Source organism: Podarcis filfolensis (assembly GCF_964270895.1).
Source record: "Podarcis filfolensis genome assembly, chromosome: 1".
In the NCBI taxonomy this organism is placed as follows: domain Eukaryota; kingdom Metazoa; phylum Chordata; class Lepidosauria; order Squamata; family Lacertidae; genus Podarcis; species Podarcis filfolensis.
In genome coordinates this window covers 88904446-88926232 of record NC_139604.1, presented here as the reverse complement: position 1 = coordinate 88926232, position 21787 = coordinate 88904446, and the positions used below count along the sequence as shown (strand labels likewise).

Below are 21787 nucleotides of genomic sequence, written 5' to 3'. Positions count from 1 at the left end.
CCTGGTGTTTTTACATGAGCAGAATGTGTGCTTTTATTTAAAATACATATCTGGGTTATTTGTGGGGCATAGGAATTTGTTCATTATTTCTTTTCAAAATATAGTCCGGCCGCCCACAAGGTCTGAGGGACAGTGGACCGGCCCCCTGCTGAAAAAGTTTGCTGATCCCTTGTCCTTTGTAAAAACTAGTAGCAGATAGACTGTTTACACTCCCTTTGCTTTTTTTTTACTCCTGTTATTGAAGTAAGGAAGACAATGTAGTCCTCAGGTAGGATACTGCCTGGCCTTCTTGGGGTGTGTAGGTTGGCACCTGTGTGCTTAACCAAAGTGAAAGAAGCAATCTAAGTGGATCCATTTTAAAAGCAGGTATCTTTCCATCTGAACTCTATTGTAACATGGCAGCTCTGCCATAAACCTACATCATCTCTGCCATAAACCTACTAGGTGACGAGCCACTCTCTTTCTGCTCCACATCTGCAATATGGGGAAGATAATGCCGATCTACTGTATAGGAGTGTTGTAGCAGTTACATCAAAATAATATTCATGAAGTGGCTATTTGTTACTGTGGTTATCATTAACTCATAGCATATTGGCTGCAGGACTGACTTTGCCACCAAAACGGGTCTCCCCTTCATGTCCACATTGACAGATTCAGGATGACATCACTGCTGAGTGTGGCTTGCATTGGCTGGATGCTCCTCTGCAAAACAGCCATGTGAATATATCCTTCCTCTCACGTATGGGCAAATTCTGTCATTTTTTCCTATGAGTTTGGTATATCCTTTAATAAAGCAAGATTGAATGACATTAGCTAATATTTGTATAGTGCTTTGAGAATGGAAACCAAGTAGTGGTGATTCATGTTGATCTTTTAGATTTTACTGGTAATGTGCTATGAAAATCATGCCGTACACATTTTGAAGCATTACAAAGTTCACTGCAGCTTCTCAGATCTCAGTAGATGAGCTTTTGTTGCATCAGACAACAGATAGGGATCAATATAAAATGTACAGAAAAACACACAACTATTAACTGAAGAAGGAAGTTGAGTGTACTACTTTCCAATATGCAAATGTTAATTGAGGAGAATGTGTAAGATTACAGACTCCGGAGTTCGTTATCTATTCAGAAAAATCTAGTAGCCATCATATGGAACAGTTGCTTCAGACCAAGAAATAGTATCTACACTTATCAAGCATGTGTTCCCTGCTCCATCTGCTTGCAGTCCTGCATATTGTAACTGCCGATGTGTACTAGGGAGTCTCACTGGGGAAACTGGATAAAGCCATTTCAGGTTCATTTTTAAAGGTGTCTTTCCTCACTTTTATGGCTTGCAGCACTGGGCTTGTTCCTTCCCAACCGCAATATGGCTGGTCCTTTTGATCTGAAACATACAAGAAATAAAACCAGTTTCAGTGACAACATGATGTACTGTGCACAACTGGGTTTTTTAAAGGAAGTTTGAATGACGGCATTTCTGCCTACAAAGAGATACTAGATTCTTGGCCCACTCAGAAATCAGCACTATCTAAGACTGCAACATAATGAATTTTCTTGTGTTAGCTAGTTTCCATATGCTTCCTTATCTATCTTCTGCTTTTGATCAATGCATTATCATTCTTGCAAAGGCTGACCAACTGCTCCAAGTGCTTAAAACACCAGATCACTTGGCAGGGAGTTCACCTGAAATAGCATCAAATAAAATGAAAATGAAAAACTAGAACTGTGTTGAACAAGACACTTTGTCCATTTTGCATGGCTGTTCTCTTCAACACTTTTGGCAACCTATACTTGTAATAACCTGATATAAGATGAATATATTTATTAGTCACTTTCCCCCCAAATGAAACTCAAGGCAACTTTTAAAAATGAACACTGAAACCAATGATAAAACAGCCCCAAATACACAAATAATATATAAAAAACCAGATCCAACTCCATCCCAACCTGCTAAAATTAAGACCCAAAGGCCTGTGTGATTAAGAATAATTTTGCTAATGATGGCATCAGGCATGTCTTCCTGGGGAGGGTACTCCATAAAAGAGAGGCGCCACCACTGACTGGCAACCCATATGCTATAGTATGCAAGTCAAACTATATTATTATAATTGACCTCACACCAGGCGCCAAAGTAAAGGGGGATGCTTAGAAGTGCAAGCTTCTTCATGAGTCATGGCATCTAGTATTAAAAGGGGTTAAATTCCACAACGATGACACTGAGATTAAGAGGAACAAGCCAAAATTTAGATATCCCCACTGATGATGATCTAAGCAACTTCTCTGTTCATGAGGCAGACTTGTGGGTGGTAACTGGCACGTCTCTGTTGAAATGGATGAAACTTTGCTGATTTTTATCAGCTAAGGATGTAGACCCAGGTATGTTCCCTACATATCTAAGCTCCCAGAGAATATGTGCTGATGGCAAACAGCCCTCTCTGCTAATCTATCCAATCTCTGTATTAGAGATTTTCTGAAGGCAAAAGTATTTACTAAGGTTGCATGGAGCCAGGAGAGCTTAAAGAAATTTATCTTGCAGCCTTTCATCAAACTGCCCTGGTACAATGTTCAGTATTATAGGGTTTTCATCTACCTTGAATTTTACAATACTGGCCTGGTTTAGATGATAATCTCCCCTGGTCATCTCCCATGTGGAAGATTGCAACATCCTTCTCCACCCACTGGGCACAGTTGTCCTGACAGACATATGAGCAGGTTTCTATGGCATGTATGTGCATAAATCTAATGCACATAGGTCGGAGAAGTGTGATGGATATCTCAGATGGATAATCTGGGAACTGACCACACAATCTTGGTCTGCACGTTTTCTTTTATGCATGACGATGCCATTAAAATGTTATACTCATGTATGGTGGACTTGGAAGTGACCACTTGTGCTCTGGGCCCTTGCCCCTCTTGACTGATAAAAACTAGCAGGGGGGGCAGCTGGCTGGACCAGGGAGATGCTTGGACAAAGTTCTTGAGTGGGTATCCAGGCACTGTTGGAGAAAACTGATTTTCTAAAACCATTTTAATTGGAGTTTAGGCCCAGAAACTACTTTGGACGCCTGTATGATGACCTCTTGTCAGGAAAGAGACAGGGGAAATATGTCCCTGTTAATTCTCCTCTCCCTCCCCAGTGCCTTTCAATACCATTGACTATTGTATCCTTTTGTAGAGGCTGTCCAAGTTGGCAGTCGGTGGCACCTCTTTGTAGTGGTTCCAGTCCTACTTGGATGGTCATTTCCAGAGGGTGATTCTTTGGGGGAGTGCTCTTCGACCCCGTGCAACCTTCAGTGTGGGGGTTGTCAGGGTTCGATTTTATCTGTTATGCTGTTTAACATCTATATGAAACCACTGAGGGGGGTTATCTGGAGTATTGGAGTACATTGTCAGCAATATGCTGACGAGACACAGCTCTGCTTCTCCTTTACATCTGCAGGTGTGTCAGTGGCTGTGTCGGACTGTTGTTTTGCCTCAGTAATGGACTGAATGAGAGTCAACAGACTGAAGCTCAATCCAGATAAAACTGAGGTACTGTTAGTGGGCAGTCCCCTAGACCAGATGGACGAAAGATTGCTTGCTGTTGATGGGTTTATACCGCCTCTGAAGAAGTGGGTACACAGCTTTAGGGCACTTCTGGACTCTTTGCTGTCGCTTGAGGCTCAGGTGGCCTCAGTGGTGTGGAATGCCTTCCATCAGCTTTGGCTGGTGCCCCAGCTGCATCCCTTAACTGGATAGGGATAGCCTAACTTCTGTTGTCCATGATGTGCCAACTCTAGGTTAGATTATTGCTATTTGTTATATATTTCAGAAACTTTAGCTGTGCAGAATTCAGCCATCAGGTTGCTTACCAGGGCAAGATGTTTTGAGCATATTATACCGATCCTGGCTCGGGATTAGTTTCTGGGTCTAGTTCAAAGTGCTGGTTGTGACCTATAAAGCCTTAAACAGCTCTGGGCCACAATAACACAAGGACCACCTCTCCCCATATGAACTGATCCAGATATCATCATCATCAACATCATGAATTTGTATACTGCCCTATATCCGTAGATCTCAGGGCAGTTCACAACATATACTTACAATATTAAAAAACAAAAAATCATAATATGAGGCCCTTCTTCATGTGCTTCCTCCAAGAGAGGTCTGTAGGATGGCAATGCTGGAATGGGCCTTTTCTGTGGTGGCTCCCCAATTATGAAATGCTCTCTCCAGGGAGGCTCGACTTGTGCCTTCATTACATATCTTTAAACACCATGCAAAAACATTTCTTTTCAACCAGGCTGATTAACATTCTATTTTTGTTTGTGTGTGGGGGGAGGGGGGGTTATTGATTGGTTTTTGTTTTTGCTTTATTATGTATCTTGTATTCTCACTTTGTATTCTTCTCTTGTGAACTGTCCTCATATCTTCACACGAAGGGTGGTATACAAATTTAATCAATACAGTGGTACCACGGGTTACATATGCTTCAGGTTACATATCTTCAGGTTACAGACTTCGCTAACCCAGAAATCTTCAGGTTAAGAACAGAAATCGGGCTCCTGCAGCGCAGCGGCAGCAGGAGGCCCCATTAGCTAAAGTGGTGCTTCAGGTTAATTACAGTTTCAGGTTAAGTACGGACCTCCGGAACGAATTAAGTACTTAACCTGAGGTACCACTGTAATAATAACATAAGTGGGACAGACATACAGTGGTACCTCGGGTTTCATACGCTTCAGGTTACACACTCCGCTAACCCAGAAATAGTACCTTGGGTTAAGAACTTTGCTTCAGGATAACAAAAATCATGCTCCGGCAGCACAGTGGCAGCAGGAGGCCCCATTAGCTAAAGTGGCGCTTCAGGTTAAGAACAGTTTCAGGTTAACAACGGACCTCTGGAATGAATTAAGTACTTAACGTGAGGTACCACTGTATTGAGTGGGCAAGGGAGGAAAGCAATTGCTCTTCTCTTGCACAGGAGGCAGATGTGCTGAATTATCCAAACATGGCCAGTACATGGCCTGAGGTGCAGTAGGAAAGGTGACTGCTCAAACTTCCCTTGAAGGAAGATGCTGAAGCCTGTACTAAAGATACCTTCTAAGTCTAAGATCATCCACTCACAGCTATCGGCAGCTAAGGGCAGAATAGCAACCTGGAAAAGCATTCAGTTCTTATCAGGAGAAAAATATTCCAGGTGATAATGAATGACTGCAGATTACATCTCTTTGTTTGGAAGACAGCTTAGTCCAAAGAGAAATGTTTGCTACTAATAATTACACTGCAAGGTGACATAGACCTAGGCAAATATGTGCTGCAGCATGCTGGATTTCTTCAGCTGATCATTCAAACAAGCTCCATTGTAGTGCTGAAAAGTAAAGTTCCCCCAAGGCCCCCCACAGGGCAACATGCACCTAGATGAGCTCATCGCTATTGTTCAGGAACAAAGCACTGAAGTATGTCAATAAAGCTGGGTAAAGATGCTGTTTAAATGAAAAGGCATAGAGTCACAGGGCCCGTGGTGAATCTAATAGTGAAGCCCTGTGTGTCCACTGGAAAGTTGGGGAGAGGGTAGCATGTGGACTCTGCAAGAAGAAAGGGAGCAAGTGTGTTTAAAAATAAAAAGAGAAGCATTTGTCTTCTTTGCTGTCCTCTCAGCATTATCAGCCATATCACCAGCCAGTAAGACTATGAGATCATCATACTAGATTAACTAGTTATTGACCAAAGTACCTGGAGTCTAGCAGCTAACCTGAAGCTTTTGCCTTGTTCATGTTTTGGAACTAATGTTTCAGACATATTGCTAGCACTGCCACTGCTAAGTAGGCATAGCTGTAGGGCAACTATAATCCAAAAGAGGGATCAGAATTCTGGTCTACTAAAGAGTTCTGAAATAAGACTTTTTCCTATTGCCAAAACACTGTAATGGGAGTAACCTTAGCAATGAGCTTAATGTCCTTCCCACTGGAAAGTTGTAAAACACATTGTTTTTAAACACCACTGGGAAAACAACAACAGCAACAGATTAACTCTGGAGAAGATTCCTGAGCTGGTTGGGCCAGGGAGAGAGACATGAGAGACAAAAATAGAACACAGGACTGCTTGACCTATTAGGTGTCACCCAACAGTAATTTATTATTGTAAGCAAGATCTCTATCAGAATGTTAACATTTGCTATGGGTTCTGTTTTTATCTGTCTATGGAATAAAGAGGCTACTCTGAGATTGTAGAATAAGACGGACTCAGTGACCTTTTTATATGCCTCAGTTTGATTGCTCTAGTTATGACCAGAGGGATAATTTATCCCGCTTCAATCGAGCCCATTAAACTACACCTTGCAAAACCTTTACCTGATTATTTATGTAATTAATTTTTTTTGCAATCCCATTCCTCTCCTCTGTTACAGTCAGCAACAAACTCAGGCATAAAACCCCAAAACTTATTAAGAAATTTCTCTGATGCTGAGATGCGTGGCGTTTGGTGGCTGAGTCATAATAAAAGTATACTGCATGTGACCTAACCATTGGTTATGTGTACGCAATGACCTCACTCCCACATGCTTGCACAAATGACAGTATGAGCAGTAGTGAAGGCTTTAGCAGAGCAGCACAGCCACTTAAGCAGTTCAGCACTTACTTTAAGAGAAAAAGCTTTCTAATTTCCCCACCCATGTGAATAGGAAAAGACTGCTTTGTTAGTGTTTTTCCTAATGTATCTCAATCATGGAGTTTCCGAGAGTTATGTAGCATCTGATCTCTGACAGACTCGCTTGCTGTTTACACTGAGAGGTGGTGTGTGTGTGTTGATGTATAAAGAGCTACTAGCCTGTGGCTTGCATGGGAGAAACTGGTGCATAATATAGAAGGTTTGTGCCAATATAATAAGCTTGGATGTAAAGAAAACCCAGAGGAACGTGCAAGGTAAAGTGGGGACTGCACAAATATTTCAAGGTACAAATCATATGGAAATCTTGCCAGGATATACTCTAAATGTGTGCACAAGCCATCAAAATGTTGGGGGGCAGTACTCTATGGAAAACTAAATGGTCCAAAAGTTTGGAATTTGGGCAACATAATAAGACTTAAAGAGGACCCAAGTGGAAAATCATTATGGAAAACCATATACAGGTGGATGGATCCAATGAGAAAACAACGTGCTTTCTGGTTAGATGAAACATGTGGGAACTGGGGCATATGGTATTCACGAGACAATAGATACTGTCTATGCTAGATGATACTGTCAAAGCAAGCATCAAAAGACTCTATGTTTTATTTTCCAAGCAAGCATCAAGACTATTGGCTTCAGAAGCCATTGTAGCCTATGCTGGAGATACTGTCTATGCTATGTCAGGAGTGCTCTGATGGTGTTTCCTGCTTGGCAGGGGGTTGAACTCGATGGCCCTTGTGGTCTCTTCCAACTCTATGATTCTATGATTCAGCACTTTCCCCCCTTTGGCTCAGCTCCAGCATAGGCTACAATGACTTCTGAAGCCAATAGTCTTGATGCTTGCTTGGAAAATAAAACATAGAGTCTTTTGATGCTTGCTTTGACAATATGATAGGGCTGCCATACATCCAGATCTCAAAGGCGTAAATGACGTCCGGGGGAAATTTACGAAATGTGGCGCTTAATCCTGTATCTTAGGCAAGTCAATCTTTGAAATAAATAAATAAATAAATAAATAAATAAATAAATAAATAAATAAATAGCTAGCTCCAGAACTTTGGGGTTTCCTAAAAAGAATCTCAACAATTCCTGGTGTCCTGGTTTTTACTTTTTGAAATATGGCAACCCTACAATATGATGAGGGTCAAGGTGGCATATACAGAGTAGACAAAAGGAAAGGTGTTAGTGGCTCTTTCTAATTCATAAAGCTTTTCATACAGTGTTGCAAGCCCACTCTGAAAGGTTCCCTCAGCCCTCCGTGAGCACTGTGTACTCATGGTTTATCTTATCTGGAACATACTTGCACAAAAATGCAAGGGTTTGGCAGGGCTTAGGCTCTGCAGTACGCACTGGAACAAGCATGGCCCAATACCTGTTAGAACGAGGATTAACATTATCTGAATATTAAACCTGGCCCCATTTAGAAATGTATGAATAAAACACAAGCAAAAAATGGCACATTATCAAAAGTGTTTTATGTTAAGAAAGAAAAATGCTTCACCGTGGCCCAGCCTAATTTGCCTTCTTAAGGCATAATTCTAATCATGCTTACACAAAAGTCAGTTTGACCAAGTTCAATGAGAGTATTGCTAGACTGGAGTTTACAGGTCAAGCCTACAACTCTTGCACAGCGCCCACACCATGTCATCTTTATCAAAATGCCAGTCCGTACTCTTTATTTCCTTCTTTCCTTTCAGTTTAATCCAGATTTCCCTGTATATGGAAAATCAATTAAGTAAAAATAAGCTATTATACATCTCTAGTCACTGTTGGTGTAGAGGCTCATTAGTACCATTTTGTGGGGCGTTGGCAACAACAACAACCACAGCAAATGAAAGTGGATGCTCAGACCCGCCAAGTGTCTCTATTTTCCAGGGACAGTCCTGGATTTACAGTAGCTGTCCCAGTTTCTGATTTGATCCCGGAACGTCCCGCTTTGCCTTAGGATGTCCCTATTTTCATTGGAGAAATTTTGGAGGGGGTGGATGCTGCTCCCCTCCCCTGCAAAGCACAAGTCTCCATTTTGCCAATCGTGAAGCAAGATTGATAACTAAGGGCTGGTAACATTTGCTTTTGCGCTCTTCTGGTGTCTTTCTCTGTTTGTCTTTATTTATTTAATGTGTTTGCACAAGTACACAAATACCTGTGTGCATGACCAGAATGGGCAAGTGTATTGAGGAGAGGGGCAAAATACACAGCATGGATACGTTCCTTCAAGCACCACCTACTGTGTGGACAGTAAGTGGATGAACAGCAATGCATATCCATAACTTGGGGGGGGGGATGTGTGGAAGTTAACATGCCAGTCGTACAAACACTAAAAACGATGCATTTGTGACACAAAGCCCTGTCTGGAGGTACCCTTGCCCCATGGTACGTGCGCTTAGGATCACTGCCTTAGTAAAAGAATCATTCAGAGAAGTATATTATTTTATGTTTAATAACACTTTGTTATAAATGTCTTTTTTCCATGGTGTAAATATTCCACAATCTGGCATGGTTTTCCTTCCTGATTAATTATGCCATTTCCCCCTCCAAAAGTCTGTTGAGAAATTTACTCTTTTATATTCCTTAATTTTTTGCACAAGTTCACGGAATCAGAGAAGAGTAAAGTTGAAAGGGCCCCCGGGGGCATCCAGTCTAACCCTCTGCAATACAGGAATCTTTTGCCCAATGTGGGGCTCATACCCACAACCCTGAAATTATGAGTCTCATGCTGTACCCACTGAACTATCCCGGTGCAGATTCAACATATTATTTTCAACAGTCTGCATGCTGTGGAAAAAAACACACGGAAAATACAGATATAAGCAGATGGTTGCTAGCTGTAAATGTAATTCTAGTCATTTGAACTAAGTTATATTAAAGAAGAGTTTGGATTTAAGAGGCATACTCTTGGATGGATCAACTGGTAACAAGCACTTGCCATTTTAAAAGCCGCACACAGACATGCCAGTTTTAAGTAATACTTCTGAGAGAGACCAGCTACTCCAGCAGAGGATTTCTAGGAGCAGAAATCAGGAAATGGTTAAGTAAAAGCAGGTGGAGCACTTTGAGAGCAAAGCAGGAAATAGCAGTGTGTCTGAATGCATGCAAAAGAATGTCTCTCCCCCTCAGCCTTTGGGCAGCTGCAGTGACTAGCTATCCACCCACGCCGCCTCCTCCTCCGCTGCCCTTATCTCTATCGGCCCCTGAAGACACACAGTCTTGAAGGCCACAAACACCATTGGCCTGAGTAATCCTCTGCAATTCTGAGCCAGGCCCTGGGAGCATTAGGAGGAAGCTGCCTGGAAGGCAGAAGAAACAAGAGACCCACCCAGTGCATTAAGGGCTGAATGAGCAAGAAAACACCCTGTAAGTGCCAGAAGCTGTTCCTGAAAGAAGCTGCCTAAAGCCGAATGCTTCCAAAAAACAAAACAAAACAAAACGAATATTCGGGAAAATTACAACACACTTGGAACAGGCTACTTTTAGTCTTACAGGGCTTTAAACGTAAAGAATCACTTTCTTCTAAAAAGAACGCTCTCTGAGATGGAACCTAGGAACTGTTTGTTTCCCCTCTGTTTGGAATATGTTTTCTTTCTAGTAACAGTTTAGAATGACGAATATTCACAGTACAGTTGTACCTCAGTTCCCGAACGCCTTGGGAGTCAAACGTTACAGCAAGTGAATGATTGAAACTGGAAGTGAGTGTTCTGTTTTTCAAATGTTCTTTTGGAAGCCGAACGTCCAACGGGGCTTCTTCGGCTTCCGATGGCTGCAGGAGCTTCCTGCAGCCAATCAGAAGCCATGCTTTGGAAGTCGAACGGACTTCCGGAACAGATTCTATTCGACTTCTGAGGTACAACTGTAACTGATAACTGTTACATCCATCAGATGACAGAGCAGCAATTGCAGCAGCAGAAGTTCCCAAGTTCTAAATATCTTGCTTTCCCATCTCAATCCAGCTGTATTCATTGTAAAGTCAAGATGGCTGTGTCCCATTAGTATGAAATTCAATATGGGTAACCTACCTTGTGAGAAATTTGTCTAACTTTCAGAGAAAGCCAATTAAACATGGTTGGATTAGTGTAGAATTTTTGCTTCAAACTTCAGACATTCCACTGTTGGCAACTGACTTTCTGCCCCCCGAACACCAGTGTTCATTTCTCTCTTTGCCAGCTAAGCTAATGTTTTTTAAAAAGAAAAGAAAAGGGATATTGCATGGGTGAGCCTTCCACTGCTTGGAAGGAGGTTAACTTTATATTCCCAAGCTTTCGGGGTTTTAAAGCCCCCAGTTTAATCTATCATTGTACTTGTCAAGGCAGGAGGCTACCAGGGCATGGACCCTGTGAGAAAGCTATGCGGGTCCAAGAATGGCCAAAGCTGGCAAGCTAGGTGTAACTGGAAAGATGGGACTTTGCTTACTGTGAACTTATGTTCCCAGTGACACATGGAGGGTAGTCCTGTCTTTCTCAGGCTTGCTCAACAGGCAAGATCATGAGTCTTCAAACTGGTCCTCATCTGGGGAAGGATCCTATGTCTACCCAAGATGCCACCCATTTGGGCGATGCCACCCAAGTGCATGAGCCTTCTAAGGAGTTGCTTTATCAATTGCCAGGATCCAACCCTTCCTCATCTGAGGTGTCAACAGGTCAAGAGAATACAAAGATGGACCTTGGCTTCTTTAAGAACTTCATTATTTCCTAAGGAGGATGGGAGTTTGCATCATTCTATATGGCACCGTCATGCTCTAGAAGTTTTTGGAACAAGTTATCTGCCAGGGAGATTTTACTACCCAGCTTTAGCACAGAATTCTGCTTTCTATGGCCCAGGTCCAGTGCCCCTTGCTTGCTGTTACATGATGCTGTACTTCACACTGCAGACTTCTTGGCAAGGACTGGTGTGTCTGGGTGCGTGCATGCACGCACATGCCATCTGATTACTTTATTGGTAGTGGTGATCGATTGCAGCCCAAGGACTACATGTAACTTTTATATGCTATGTGATACATGTGTAGTCAATTTTTCCAGTCTGGAAAATAGCTGTTGTGTAATTTCTGTTCCGCTTTTCCAGCCATTGAGTGCACCCATTAACTGCTCTCACATAGCCAGGGGCCAGGGGTATCGTGCACCCATCTCAGTTCTACTCCAAAATTATGCCACTGTGGCCATGCTCAATAACCATGCAGCTTTCCTAGCAGGCTGCATTCTGTGGGCTCATTTGTTTCTCCTCCCAGCAACAAGAGGTATCTGTGGTCTCCCAGATGTTGCTGGACCACAACTCCCACCATCCCTGGCAATTGGCCATGCTAGCTGTGACTTATGAAAACTGGAGTTAAACAACATTTAGAGGGCCACAGGCTCCCTATCCCTGCTCTGCACCTGGAAATGGACACCTTGCCCCAGGGGTGAACTTAGGTAATTTTTGGTAATATGGCATCCTGAGTGCGGCCAAAATTTGGTGCCACCAAATGGGTCTTCTCAATTATGGATCTCCTACATTTTGTGCCTCCTCGGCTCAGCACCCTGTGCTGGGGAACTGCCCCCACCCCTCTAAATCTGACATTGCTCATTTACTTCTGTTCAATGTCTCCACTCTCTGGGTAGATTAAAGGTAAAGGTAAAGGGACGCCTGACAGTTAAGTCCAGTCGCGAACGACTCTGGGGTTGCAATGCTCATCTCGCTTTATTGGCCGAGGGAGCCGACGTTTGTCCACAGACAGTTTTTCCGGGTCATGTGGCCAGCATGATTAAGCTGTTTTTGGCGAAACCAGAGCAGCGCACGGAAACGCCCTTTACCTTCCCGCTGGAGCAATACCTATTTATCTACTTGCACTTTGATGTGCTTTCGAACTGCTAGGTTGGCAGGAGCTGGGACCGAGCAACGGGATCTCACCCCGTCACGGGGATTCAAACCACCAACCTTCTGATCGGCAAGCCCTAGGCTCTGTGGTTTAGACCACAGCGCCACTCGCGTCCCCTGGGTAGTTTAGGAAGGGTCTTTATGGTGTCTGCGCCTGATATAAGGAACTGCCAGTCTCACTGCTGTAACCCTTGAATAATGTGTGGTCCTCTTCTCTTGGGTCGGGATAACTATCTAATCTCAGTTTCTTCTTTCTCCCTGTTTTCCAGGGCCCACAACTACGACTGAGGTCAACACTCCCTCACTATACCACAGATCCCCTTGAGGTTCTTGTAGAAGAATCATGACTTAAAATTTGAGAACAAAAGTTATCTTGCAGTTGCATAGAAAATGAGTTCAGCAAAACGTAGCAGACCAAAAAATACCCAAAACTTCTTGCTTGCATAAAATTCTAGATTGTACTTCTGCATTGGGGCAGTTCACTTTGTGTCCATTCTGACTTAAAAGAGGCTTTCAATAGACTTTTGAATGCAAGGACTAAGGGAGGGTGAGAAATTAGAAAACTTTTCCTTAAATCTTTGCCCTCTTCAGAGCAAGCACAGACATGGAGAGAATGGCAGATATGCATGAGAAGCTCAGTACCTCTGACCTTGTGACCTTTGAGTCCTGTATTCCAGGAAATGTATTCTTCCTTTGCCTTGCCTTTTTTTTAATGTTTGTATTTACTAGGCCCCTCCTGGGATCCCCTGGTCTTCTCTTTGCTGATGATCCTGTCTTGTGGCTTTAAGGGAACACAGCTATTTGTGGATCAGTATTCAGACAACATGGTTAAACATTGCAACAAAACGGTTAATTAAATGTTTATGAAGTCTCCCACAGTTCTTCCAGGGGAAAAGCAAGCAAACAACATTGTGTAATTCAGACCCATTCATCCACTTGCCTGAAGCTCCGTGACACAGTGAAAGATTATCTTGCATTAATCCTGGTTAAGTTAACTCAGTCATTCTTCACCCACTACAAGGCAAAGGACTTCATCAGAATCCTGCCTATCCAAACATTTGTTTTGCCCATTTCAGAAATATTTTTTTTTTAAAAAACCCCTGCTAAGTGAATTCTTTTATGAAACTGCATTTGCTTGAGAAACAAGTAGCTTTTCGGACTATATGCTTTCAGGTATGTCAAAATGGAATTCTTCTGCCATGTTGCACATATTTATTTTTTGTTGCACAGTTGACAGTGGAAAAACAGTTTTTCTGGGATTTTGAAGAATTTCAGGAGGTACCTGTTAAAATTCAAATAAAAACTTCAGAAGTGCAACTCGTGCAGAATTGACTGAGAATGGGTCAGGATTTCCCAATATATTTTGGAACATGGCTTCTTCTTCTTCTTTAGCCTGCTCATTTTACCAGAAATGAGATTTCTACACCCAGAAAAATGAGAGTATGTGAATCAATACAGTTGTACTGATTTTTATTTTAGTTAATACACTGCTGTAGACTCAAGTCCTGTTGCTGATCTGCAGTTATTGCTCACCTTCCAGCATTGAAACATTGGTTATAATCACTTTAATGAGTAGATTGGCATGCTGATAATTTTCACAGTTGCTTCTGTATCCTATATTGTAGTGTCCTTACGTAATATAAATATTGCTTGACAAGGCTTATCCTTTATTTGCATCCAAAGGTATTAGAATGCTAGGAGGAATCATTATTAATTTCTTTCCACTGCAGTCTCAGCAATATTGCAAAGCTGTGGTTTGCACCACCCATTTTCAGCCTGGTTCGCATGGTGTGCAAGCCAAACTATGGTATACCAAGACCACAAGGATGTGCAGGCTCCTGGAGACGAGCCTGCAGTACTTGCTCCTCTAAAGTTCTTTTTACTCTGTACTGTGGAGCATGTTGATTTTCCACACAGCTGAAACACTCTCTTTTATATGGTTAAATAAACAGAATATTCTGAACTGCATGAAAGGAAGGCCAAACTAGACATGAAGTGGGAGATCCCTGTTTGGATCTTCTAATGTCTTTTGTTTTGCTATTGTGTGTTTGTTAAATTGGGGTTCTTGTATTGAGAGAAAGGGGTTAACCCTTCCCATCATTCTGTTTCCCCAGATAAAATTTCACCAAGTTTCCTCAAGTTGCTATTGGGCACAGGATAGAAAAAAGTATCTGTGTTTATTATTGATTTATTAAAATATTTATATATCACTATTCATTAAAAAAATCAAAGTGGTTTACAACCACACATATATGCAATGCAAACCATGCACATATTTAAAATCAAATATCAACTATTACAGAAATCTGAATTATTAATTGCCTGCACAAGCCTGGCAGCATACGAAAGTTTTCAGCAGACATTTAAAGATTAAAACAAGAATCTCTATTGGCTGAGCATTCCAGAGGACTGGGTCAAGGACAGTAAAAGCTCAGTTTCTTGTTGCCATCAGATGACCCTTGCCAACTCGGAACAACCAACAACACAGCCTTATATACAGTGCCCTGCAGTAATCCATCATTGATCAGGTAGTATCCAGTCAGGCCCCATGAACTGGAATTAATCCCACAACACTGGGTTGGATGTTCGGTTGGACATGTCAGCACACGCTGCCACAATACCAGTCTCTAAACCACTGTGGAGCCAAGCAGCATTGTCTTCCAAGTGTTTAGCCAGCTAGGGAGACACTGTGTGCTCCAGAGGTCTGGCCTCCTCTGAACTACATGGAACAACTCTGCTGGGTGGTTCCTTGATGATGCTGTTAGGTTGGGTAACTCCAGGATAAACTGAAATTGTCAGAAGGGACAGACTCGCATTCTGTCCTTTAACACTATTTCCAAACAGAATGCTGCTGTGACTCCAACATAGCAATGCAATGGAGGCAGCAAAGTAGGATCTCTTTGCTGTTCCCTCAGCCATGTGGCAGGCTCAGTTATAAGCTTGAGCACATGTTTGGTTGGTTCTAGAGGGAGATTGATGCCACTTATGCTCCAGCCCTCATCCAGTCTGTTTCATCGACCATGACAGAGCAAAGTGAGCTTTACGGTGTTTGAATGAGTCCACAGGAGTGAGACTAGAGCCTCAGCAGGATCACCTGCTCTATCCACCGGAAAGCCTGTCAGAGCAGTCAGGAATCTATCAGATTCACCAGTCTCTTGGGAGTGGGCCATCCTAACTGGTCCCCCACCTGGGAAGAGAGATTGACTTTGGAGGAACAGCACAGAGGAAAGAGTTAACACCCCTTCAATTGCCGCAGCCTCAGTCAACTCCCTCCCCTGCCACTGCTTTTATGATAGGAAAAATACTTCCACATCACATTCAGTTTAACCAGAAACAAACACTCCAACAGTTCCTCCTTTCACTTCCAGTTCCTGGGAAATCGCTGCTCTATTTTGTCCTTTAGTGAAATTTGCAGGGAGGTGGAGATATATTTTTTTAATGCTACTGTAGTCATATATCCCCCTCAAATCTGCCTATATGGGCAGCAGACATTGTTGAATGTGTTTCAATTGCAAATTTTATATAATTAATACAACCAACCCATTGTGAGAATAAACACATTTTTAAAAAGGAAACTGTTATATTAAACTAACACAACTATTCCAGAAGCTAATGTGGGGCAGGATATTGCCAAATACATGACTATAGCACAATAAAGGCAGAGCTTTATACCAGAGGGATGCAAGATTGACTCTGTTTTCATGGGGGAAATGGGTGGCTTGTGGAATTATGCAAGAGAAGCAGTCTGTTGGATGGCCATCTGTCATGATGATGTAGTTGAGATTCCTGAATCGCATAGGGTTGGACTAGATCGGGGTCGGCAAACTACAGCCCCCAGGCCGAGTCAGGCTTGCCAGGGTTCTAAATCTGGCCTGCCCGGCCATTTAAGAACCTGCCACGAAGCCGAGACTCCAGACGATGGCAACGGGAGGAAGAGGCCAAGTGGCGGCATCCCTGCCAATCAAACGCCACGCCTGGTTTACCTCAGCGTGGTGCAGGGACATCTCTGCCAATCAAACACCGTGCCGTGCTGAGGTAAACCAGGCACGGCGTTTGATTTGCAGAGACGCCACCACTCGGCCTATTCATCCCACCACCGCCCTGGTGCTCCTGTGGCTGCTGCCACTCTTCATCCCCGTGCGGGGGGTGGCAGTGCCGTTCCTGGAGGACAGCCAGCCTGGGCTAGGGCTCGTGGGGCCGCCGTGGCGCTCCCATTGGCGGCCGATGTGATGGTGGAGGACAATGAGGCCAGCGGTGAAGTGGCCCAGGTGGCGGCCTTCACCTCCGGGGAGCAGGAGGACGAAGGGGTGGAAACGCCTGCATGGGGCAGCAGCTGCAGTGAGGCACCAGCTTGTCCTTGTCTCCATCTCCGTGCTCCTTGGAGAGGTGCACTGGGCAGTGCGCGCCACACTTGGCCAGCTCCTGCAGGCTCCCGGCTTCCGAGGTGCCCAGCTCCCGCGAGCGTGCCAGCCCACTCTCCAAAACTTCCTGTCCAGCCCCCAACAGTGTCTGAGGGACAGTGAACCGGCCCCGTTTAAAAGGTTTGAGGACCCCTGGATTAGATGGTCCTTGGGGTCTTTTCCAACTCTACAATTCTGTGATTCTAAGTAAGTAGGTCAGCATAAGGAGTGAGCTTACAGAGATCAGTTTATTTTTAATCTGATTTCTCTTTTTTATTCTTAATAAAAATTCATATAATTTGGCTGTTGGGTGCTGAAGTGTGGTTTTGCAAAACACTACGGTTCGGATAATATCCCACATACCTGGCCACTGGGCATATGCCGCTAGGGCAAAAAAGGAGGTTTCATCGAGAAAAGAGCAGGCTGCGTGGAATCCTAGGGTGGGAGAGGCAGCTGGATGCCAGCCCTGTTGTCCTGAGTAAACTGAGAGGAATCTGGCTAGGAAACACAGAGTGCATTGTCTTGGGAGCCTGGGTTTTTAGTATTTTACAGTTCTGTCTCATCTGTGAGCTATAAGTGTGAAAGGGAGTGGTTGTGGCAGTGAGTAGCTGGCCGGAGGCAGCTGGCCAACCCTACAGGGCAGTTTTGCAGCAGTTGCACAAGGAAGGGCATAAGTAGGCTCTCCTTCCATTATAGAACAAAGGCTTGTTCTTGGTCTACAGCACGGGTGTCAGACACAAGGCCCGCGGGCCGAATCCGGCCCGCGAGACCTCGTCATGTGGCCCGTGTAGCCTGGTCTATATATATCTGTGAGGGAAGCTTGGGCTGCGGCGCGCGTGCAGGGCGCCTTGGGTCCCTTCTGCGCAGGCGCAGACCTCCCCCTCCTCCAGCTACCTAGCCGAGACTTATTTGACATGGCGAGGGCGGGGTTGGATATGGGAGGCTGCCGCCGCTGCTCTCAACTTCTTTTCGGGCTCGCCGGGGTGAAATAAGTCCCGGCGGGAGCGCAGCGCGCCTGCGTGAGGTGGAACGCGGAAAAGGGCAGAGCCGGCTTCGCGCGCGTTGGAGAGAGGGAGACTGAGAGCGCGCTTGCATTTCAGGAGCGCGCCCTGTGAATACTTGGGGCAGCGTGCTTTTGCTTTGCTTTCCTTTATTTATTTCTTTAGGCGCGTTTCCGCGCTGCCCAATGAACAGCATCCTTTGCCTCTGGGGATTCGCGATTCAAAAGCAAATTCGATACGTAAATAACGTCAGGTGCAGCTTCCGCAGGGTGCGTGTTGCAAAAATTTATATAAGGAAAAAAAGCTGATAAGGAATTGGTTTATATTGGTTTATATATGGGAAAAACGCTGATAAGGAATTGGTTTATTTCATGCAATTTGTTCCTCAATGTTATTACAGGGTCCGGCCATCAGTTCCCGCCCTCCTCAAAGGTTTAGGGTAGGTAGCAAAGGGGAAAAAATCCAAACAAATGCTCGATTAAAATTTGGGGAATGAGAAAAATTAAAACCTGCACATCTTGTGTAACTTAAACACCAAGCCAAACAGGAAACAATTTTTATATTCATATATGTATTCAAATGAAATCAAGGTGTAGTGTTCCATGAGCCAGAAGCTCTGCATTACTTAATCCAGCTGTTAAAGGTGTCATGGGCTTTGAAGACACTCAAACTCGAACCGGCCCTTTGAGGGTGACCAAACTGCTGATGCGGCCCCCGATGAATTTGAATTTGACACCCCTGGTCTACAGCTTGAACCTGGGTTTGGACCTCCTGCTGATCAAGCCAAACCATGGCTCAGCACTGAGCAGCAGGAGAACCTGGGGAGGAAGGCAGCAGCTGCAATCTCCTCTCCTGCAACCCGCACATTACGTGCAGTCTGGGTCTATTATATTTTGCTTGGGAGGGATGAGAAAGTTTTGAATTTTTATATCTTATTAAGTTTTTTTGTTTCAGCGAAGGTTGATTACACTGACAGAGGAATAAGAATGTATTTCTATGCTGATAGTTCCACCCTTGGGAACTCGAGCTCTTAAATCATCTGCTTAAATATGTATGTGTGCATTTCTCTTATGTTTTTACCACATGCAAAGGTTGGAAAAATAATCTGTGTCTTAAATAAGAGGGGGGAAATGGAACAAAAACAAACAGCAAGCAAAAGAGAAAAAAGAGAGGACATGCACACAGTGAGAAGAATGTCAAGAGTTAATCCCTGGTGTAATACACTGGAGGGTAAATTCATGTTGTCAGAGGAACAGTTCATGCAAGATTTATGTGTCCCCCCCACCCTCCGGTGAACTTTAAGGTAAACCTCAGCCGGCGACTGCTGCATTCCTCATAAACCCCTAGCACAGCCCGCTGCTGCTTTTCCAAACTGCTTTCTCATTATTCAATAGCACATTTTTCCACAGCATTCTGCTCTTGTTAATTCTTGCTTGCTGCAATTTTTTTTAAGTTCTGCAGTAAAAACACCTGTGTTTTATTAAGACTCAAAAATTGTGTTCCGCCTCCTTATTTTGACTGCAGTGGCATTAACCCTTTCAGAAGTATGCTTTGGAGGGCTGCTGCTGAATCCAAAAAGAAAGGCGCTTAAAAGAAGAATGGGCCATCAGAGAAAGTGACACAGGAAAGCATGGTTTTGTGTGGGGCTGGGGTAACTATGGCCTTGTGTAATGCTTGCTGCCATATCACAAAGTGAAGCTTGGGTGAATGAAGGAACCCAAAGGTGTGATCTTGCAACAGAAGGAAAGGCAGGGATGGGGCTAGCAAACTGCAGGTTGACTACGGCCTGGTTTGCACATCATGGCAAGTGAAAATATAGCTTACAACAGGTGTGCAGAGCCTTTGGCCCTCCAGAGGTTGCTGAACTACAATTTCCATCATTCTTGGCCATGGGCTATGCTGGCTGGAGCTAATGGGAGTTGTAGTTCAGCAACAGGGTCAAAGATTCCTCGTTCCCTGCTTACCAGGCCTACTCAAATGTGTGGATTCCCATAGAGGCCCCTATAGCTGATTTGTTTATTTGTCTCTTTTTTTACTTGCACTGAAACTGGGACTCATGTTTAAACTCTCAGCTCTCTGGGAGTCTGCATGCTTGTGTAGTCCCAGTAGACCACCATTTGGCTTACTGTGACATGAGAACCAGCTCAGTGAAAGGAAATCTGTGGTGATGTGGGACAGGTGAGAAAGGAGGGCAAGGCCTCAGAGGCTGTGGAGTCATTGTGACATTTTAGTAAAAGTGAGCTCTGAGAGAAAGAATGCAAAAGTGCTTAAGGCTGATGACCTAATCTTTGCCTTCTTAGTACAAAGAGTCAGATGGGTGCAAGACAGAAAGACGTGATCCTTGTGCTGTCAGATCTGTTCAAATCAAACAACCGCATGCACCCAGAATCAGGTACATAGCGCTGCTCCACCCATTTGGGTCACAGAAGGGGAAAATTGCAAAACCAGCACCGGCTACATCAGAAGCACCACTCAAGGTACAACATTTCTCATAAAAGTCACAACGAACCTTTTCTGTTTTCAGGGAAATACGCCTCCTGTAGCAGCAAACAGAAGCGGGAGAAAGTCTTGTGCAGATGTATCCTTACGGCTGGAGTGCAAGGAATGTTGGCAAAATGAATTCTTCTTGAGATAGGATGAGTCCAGGACTCAAGGCATGAAGGAGCCCCTACAAGAATCGAAAACCTCTCACCTCCAGTTCCTTGACAGCTTAATGGATGTAGGTAACAGAAAGTTTTAAAAGGTAATAAAAACCTTGGTGGCTTGAATGTTTTGTTAATTCTGTTCTGAGTTGTATCAGAATTACAGGGTAGTATTGGCACCTAGGTTTTGGCAGTTGTTCTTCTCTCCACCTTTATAACTATTGTCTTCAGGCTACGAAGCACATATTATGGTGTTCATGATAGTCACCTCTTACTAGTTTCTATGCGACATTCTTCTACTCATATCTATAGGTGTTCTACAAAAAAAAAATTTACCTTGTAAAAGAAAGTTGTGCCAAAGGGCTTATATTCCAAAACTGCAAAAAGGGGATGAACAAAAGTGAGCAAAATCAGCTTTGATGGGATTTACCAGCAGAGTATATAGTAGCATAACTCAGAGAGGTTTCAGCTCAAGGGACATGGAACTCATCTGTTAGAACCATTTATACATGTATGTGTCTGAAGACTAAAATCACAGTGCTCAATACATGTAAACAGTGTTCAAAACTACTTCAGTGTGACTGTGTATAAACCTGACTTGCACTTACAGAACTTCACTCATTGTCAAAGCTGTAATTTGCATTTGCTTGTATACTGTGGTTTGGAACCATTATATGTCAGACTTGAAGAATATGCGCAAATTAAGGTAATCACATGCTATCACCACTAATTTACATACAAATGTAAACATCCAAACTCATGAAATATGTTGGGCCCTGTTATTATGGAGAGTAAACAGCAATGACTCGCCTGTTATTTACACAGCCACCCAAACAGGGCATTTTCTTCCACTGTCACCCAGATGGGCAACACAGCAAGGGGTATAGAAGTCAGTGTCTAACCTATGTTCCGAAATGGGCTCGTAATCATGCTTCATAGGTGGCCTGGCCACCTGGATTATGACTCGACAGTAATAGGGGGTTTGCCATTGCTGATGTTGTGGTTGTTGAGCCATGTGGCATTCTTTTTTCCTTTAAAAAAGAAAGGCGGCGGGGGGGATGGAGCGACTTAGGCGTTCTTTTCTCAGAGCTATGAACATTTTACTTCCCACTACTGGAATGACTCTAGCCACAGATGATTCTTTCCTCCTCAAAGAACTAGCTATGAAAGGGGAAAGCATGTTGTATTACAGGTGGCGACCATTTTGCATGCGTCCAATTGACATGACTGCCGACGTGCAAGTCCTTTTGGAT

General features: G+C 43.7%; 1 protein-coding gene and 2 long non-coding RNA genes across 16 annotated transcripts in view; 2 read left to right on the top strand and 1 right to left on the bottom strand.

Annotated features, from left to right (window-relative positions):
* Nucleotides 1–13683, top strand: part of LOC310759103 — a 60991-nt gene extending 47308 nt beyond the window's left edge. For both annotated transcript variants that reach the window (XR_014546214.1, XR_014546215.1), the window contains one exon: nucleotides 12761–13683. This is a non-coding gene — a long non-coding RNA (uncharacterized lncRNA). The remainder of the gene's footprint in view (nucleotides 1–12760) is intronic.
* RAD51B (RAD51 paralog B) overlaps nucleotides 1–21787 on the bottom strand; it is a 314446-nt gene that overhangs the window by 3989 nt on the left and 288670 nt on the right. For 6 of the 8 annotated variants that reach the window (XM_083605395.1, XM_083605394.1, XM_083605392.1 and 3 more), the window contains one exon: nucleotides 860–1386. In XM_083605395.1, coding sequence (XP_083461521.1) covers nucleotides 1256–1386 — 131 coding nt within the window. In that variant the 3' untranslated portion in view covers nucleotides 860–1255. Of the gene's footprint in view, nucleotides 1–20; nucleotides 1387–21787 lie in introns of those variants that run through there. The other 2 variants (XR_014545846.1, XR_014545847.1) reach the window with 2 other exon arrangements.
* Nucleotides 14587–21787, top strand: part of LOC310759085 — a 54857-nt gene continuing 47656 nt past the window's right edge. For 4 of the 6 annotated variants that reach the window (XR_014546196.1, XR_014546199.1, XR_014546200.1 and 1 more), the window contains exons 1-2: nucleotides 19205–20284; nucleotides 20417–20635. This is a non-coding gene — a long non-coding RNA (uncharacterized lncRNA). Of the gene's footprint in view, nucleotides 14659–19204; nucleotides 20285–20416; nucleotides 20636–21787 lie in introns of those variants that run through there. The other 2 variants (XR_014546197.1, XR_014546198.1) reach the window with 2 other exon arrangements.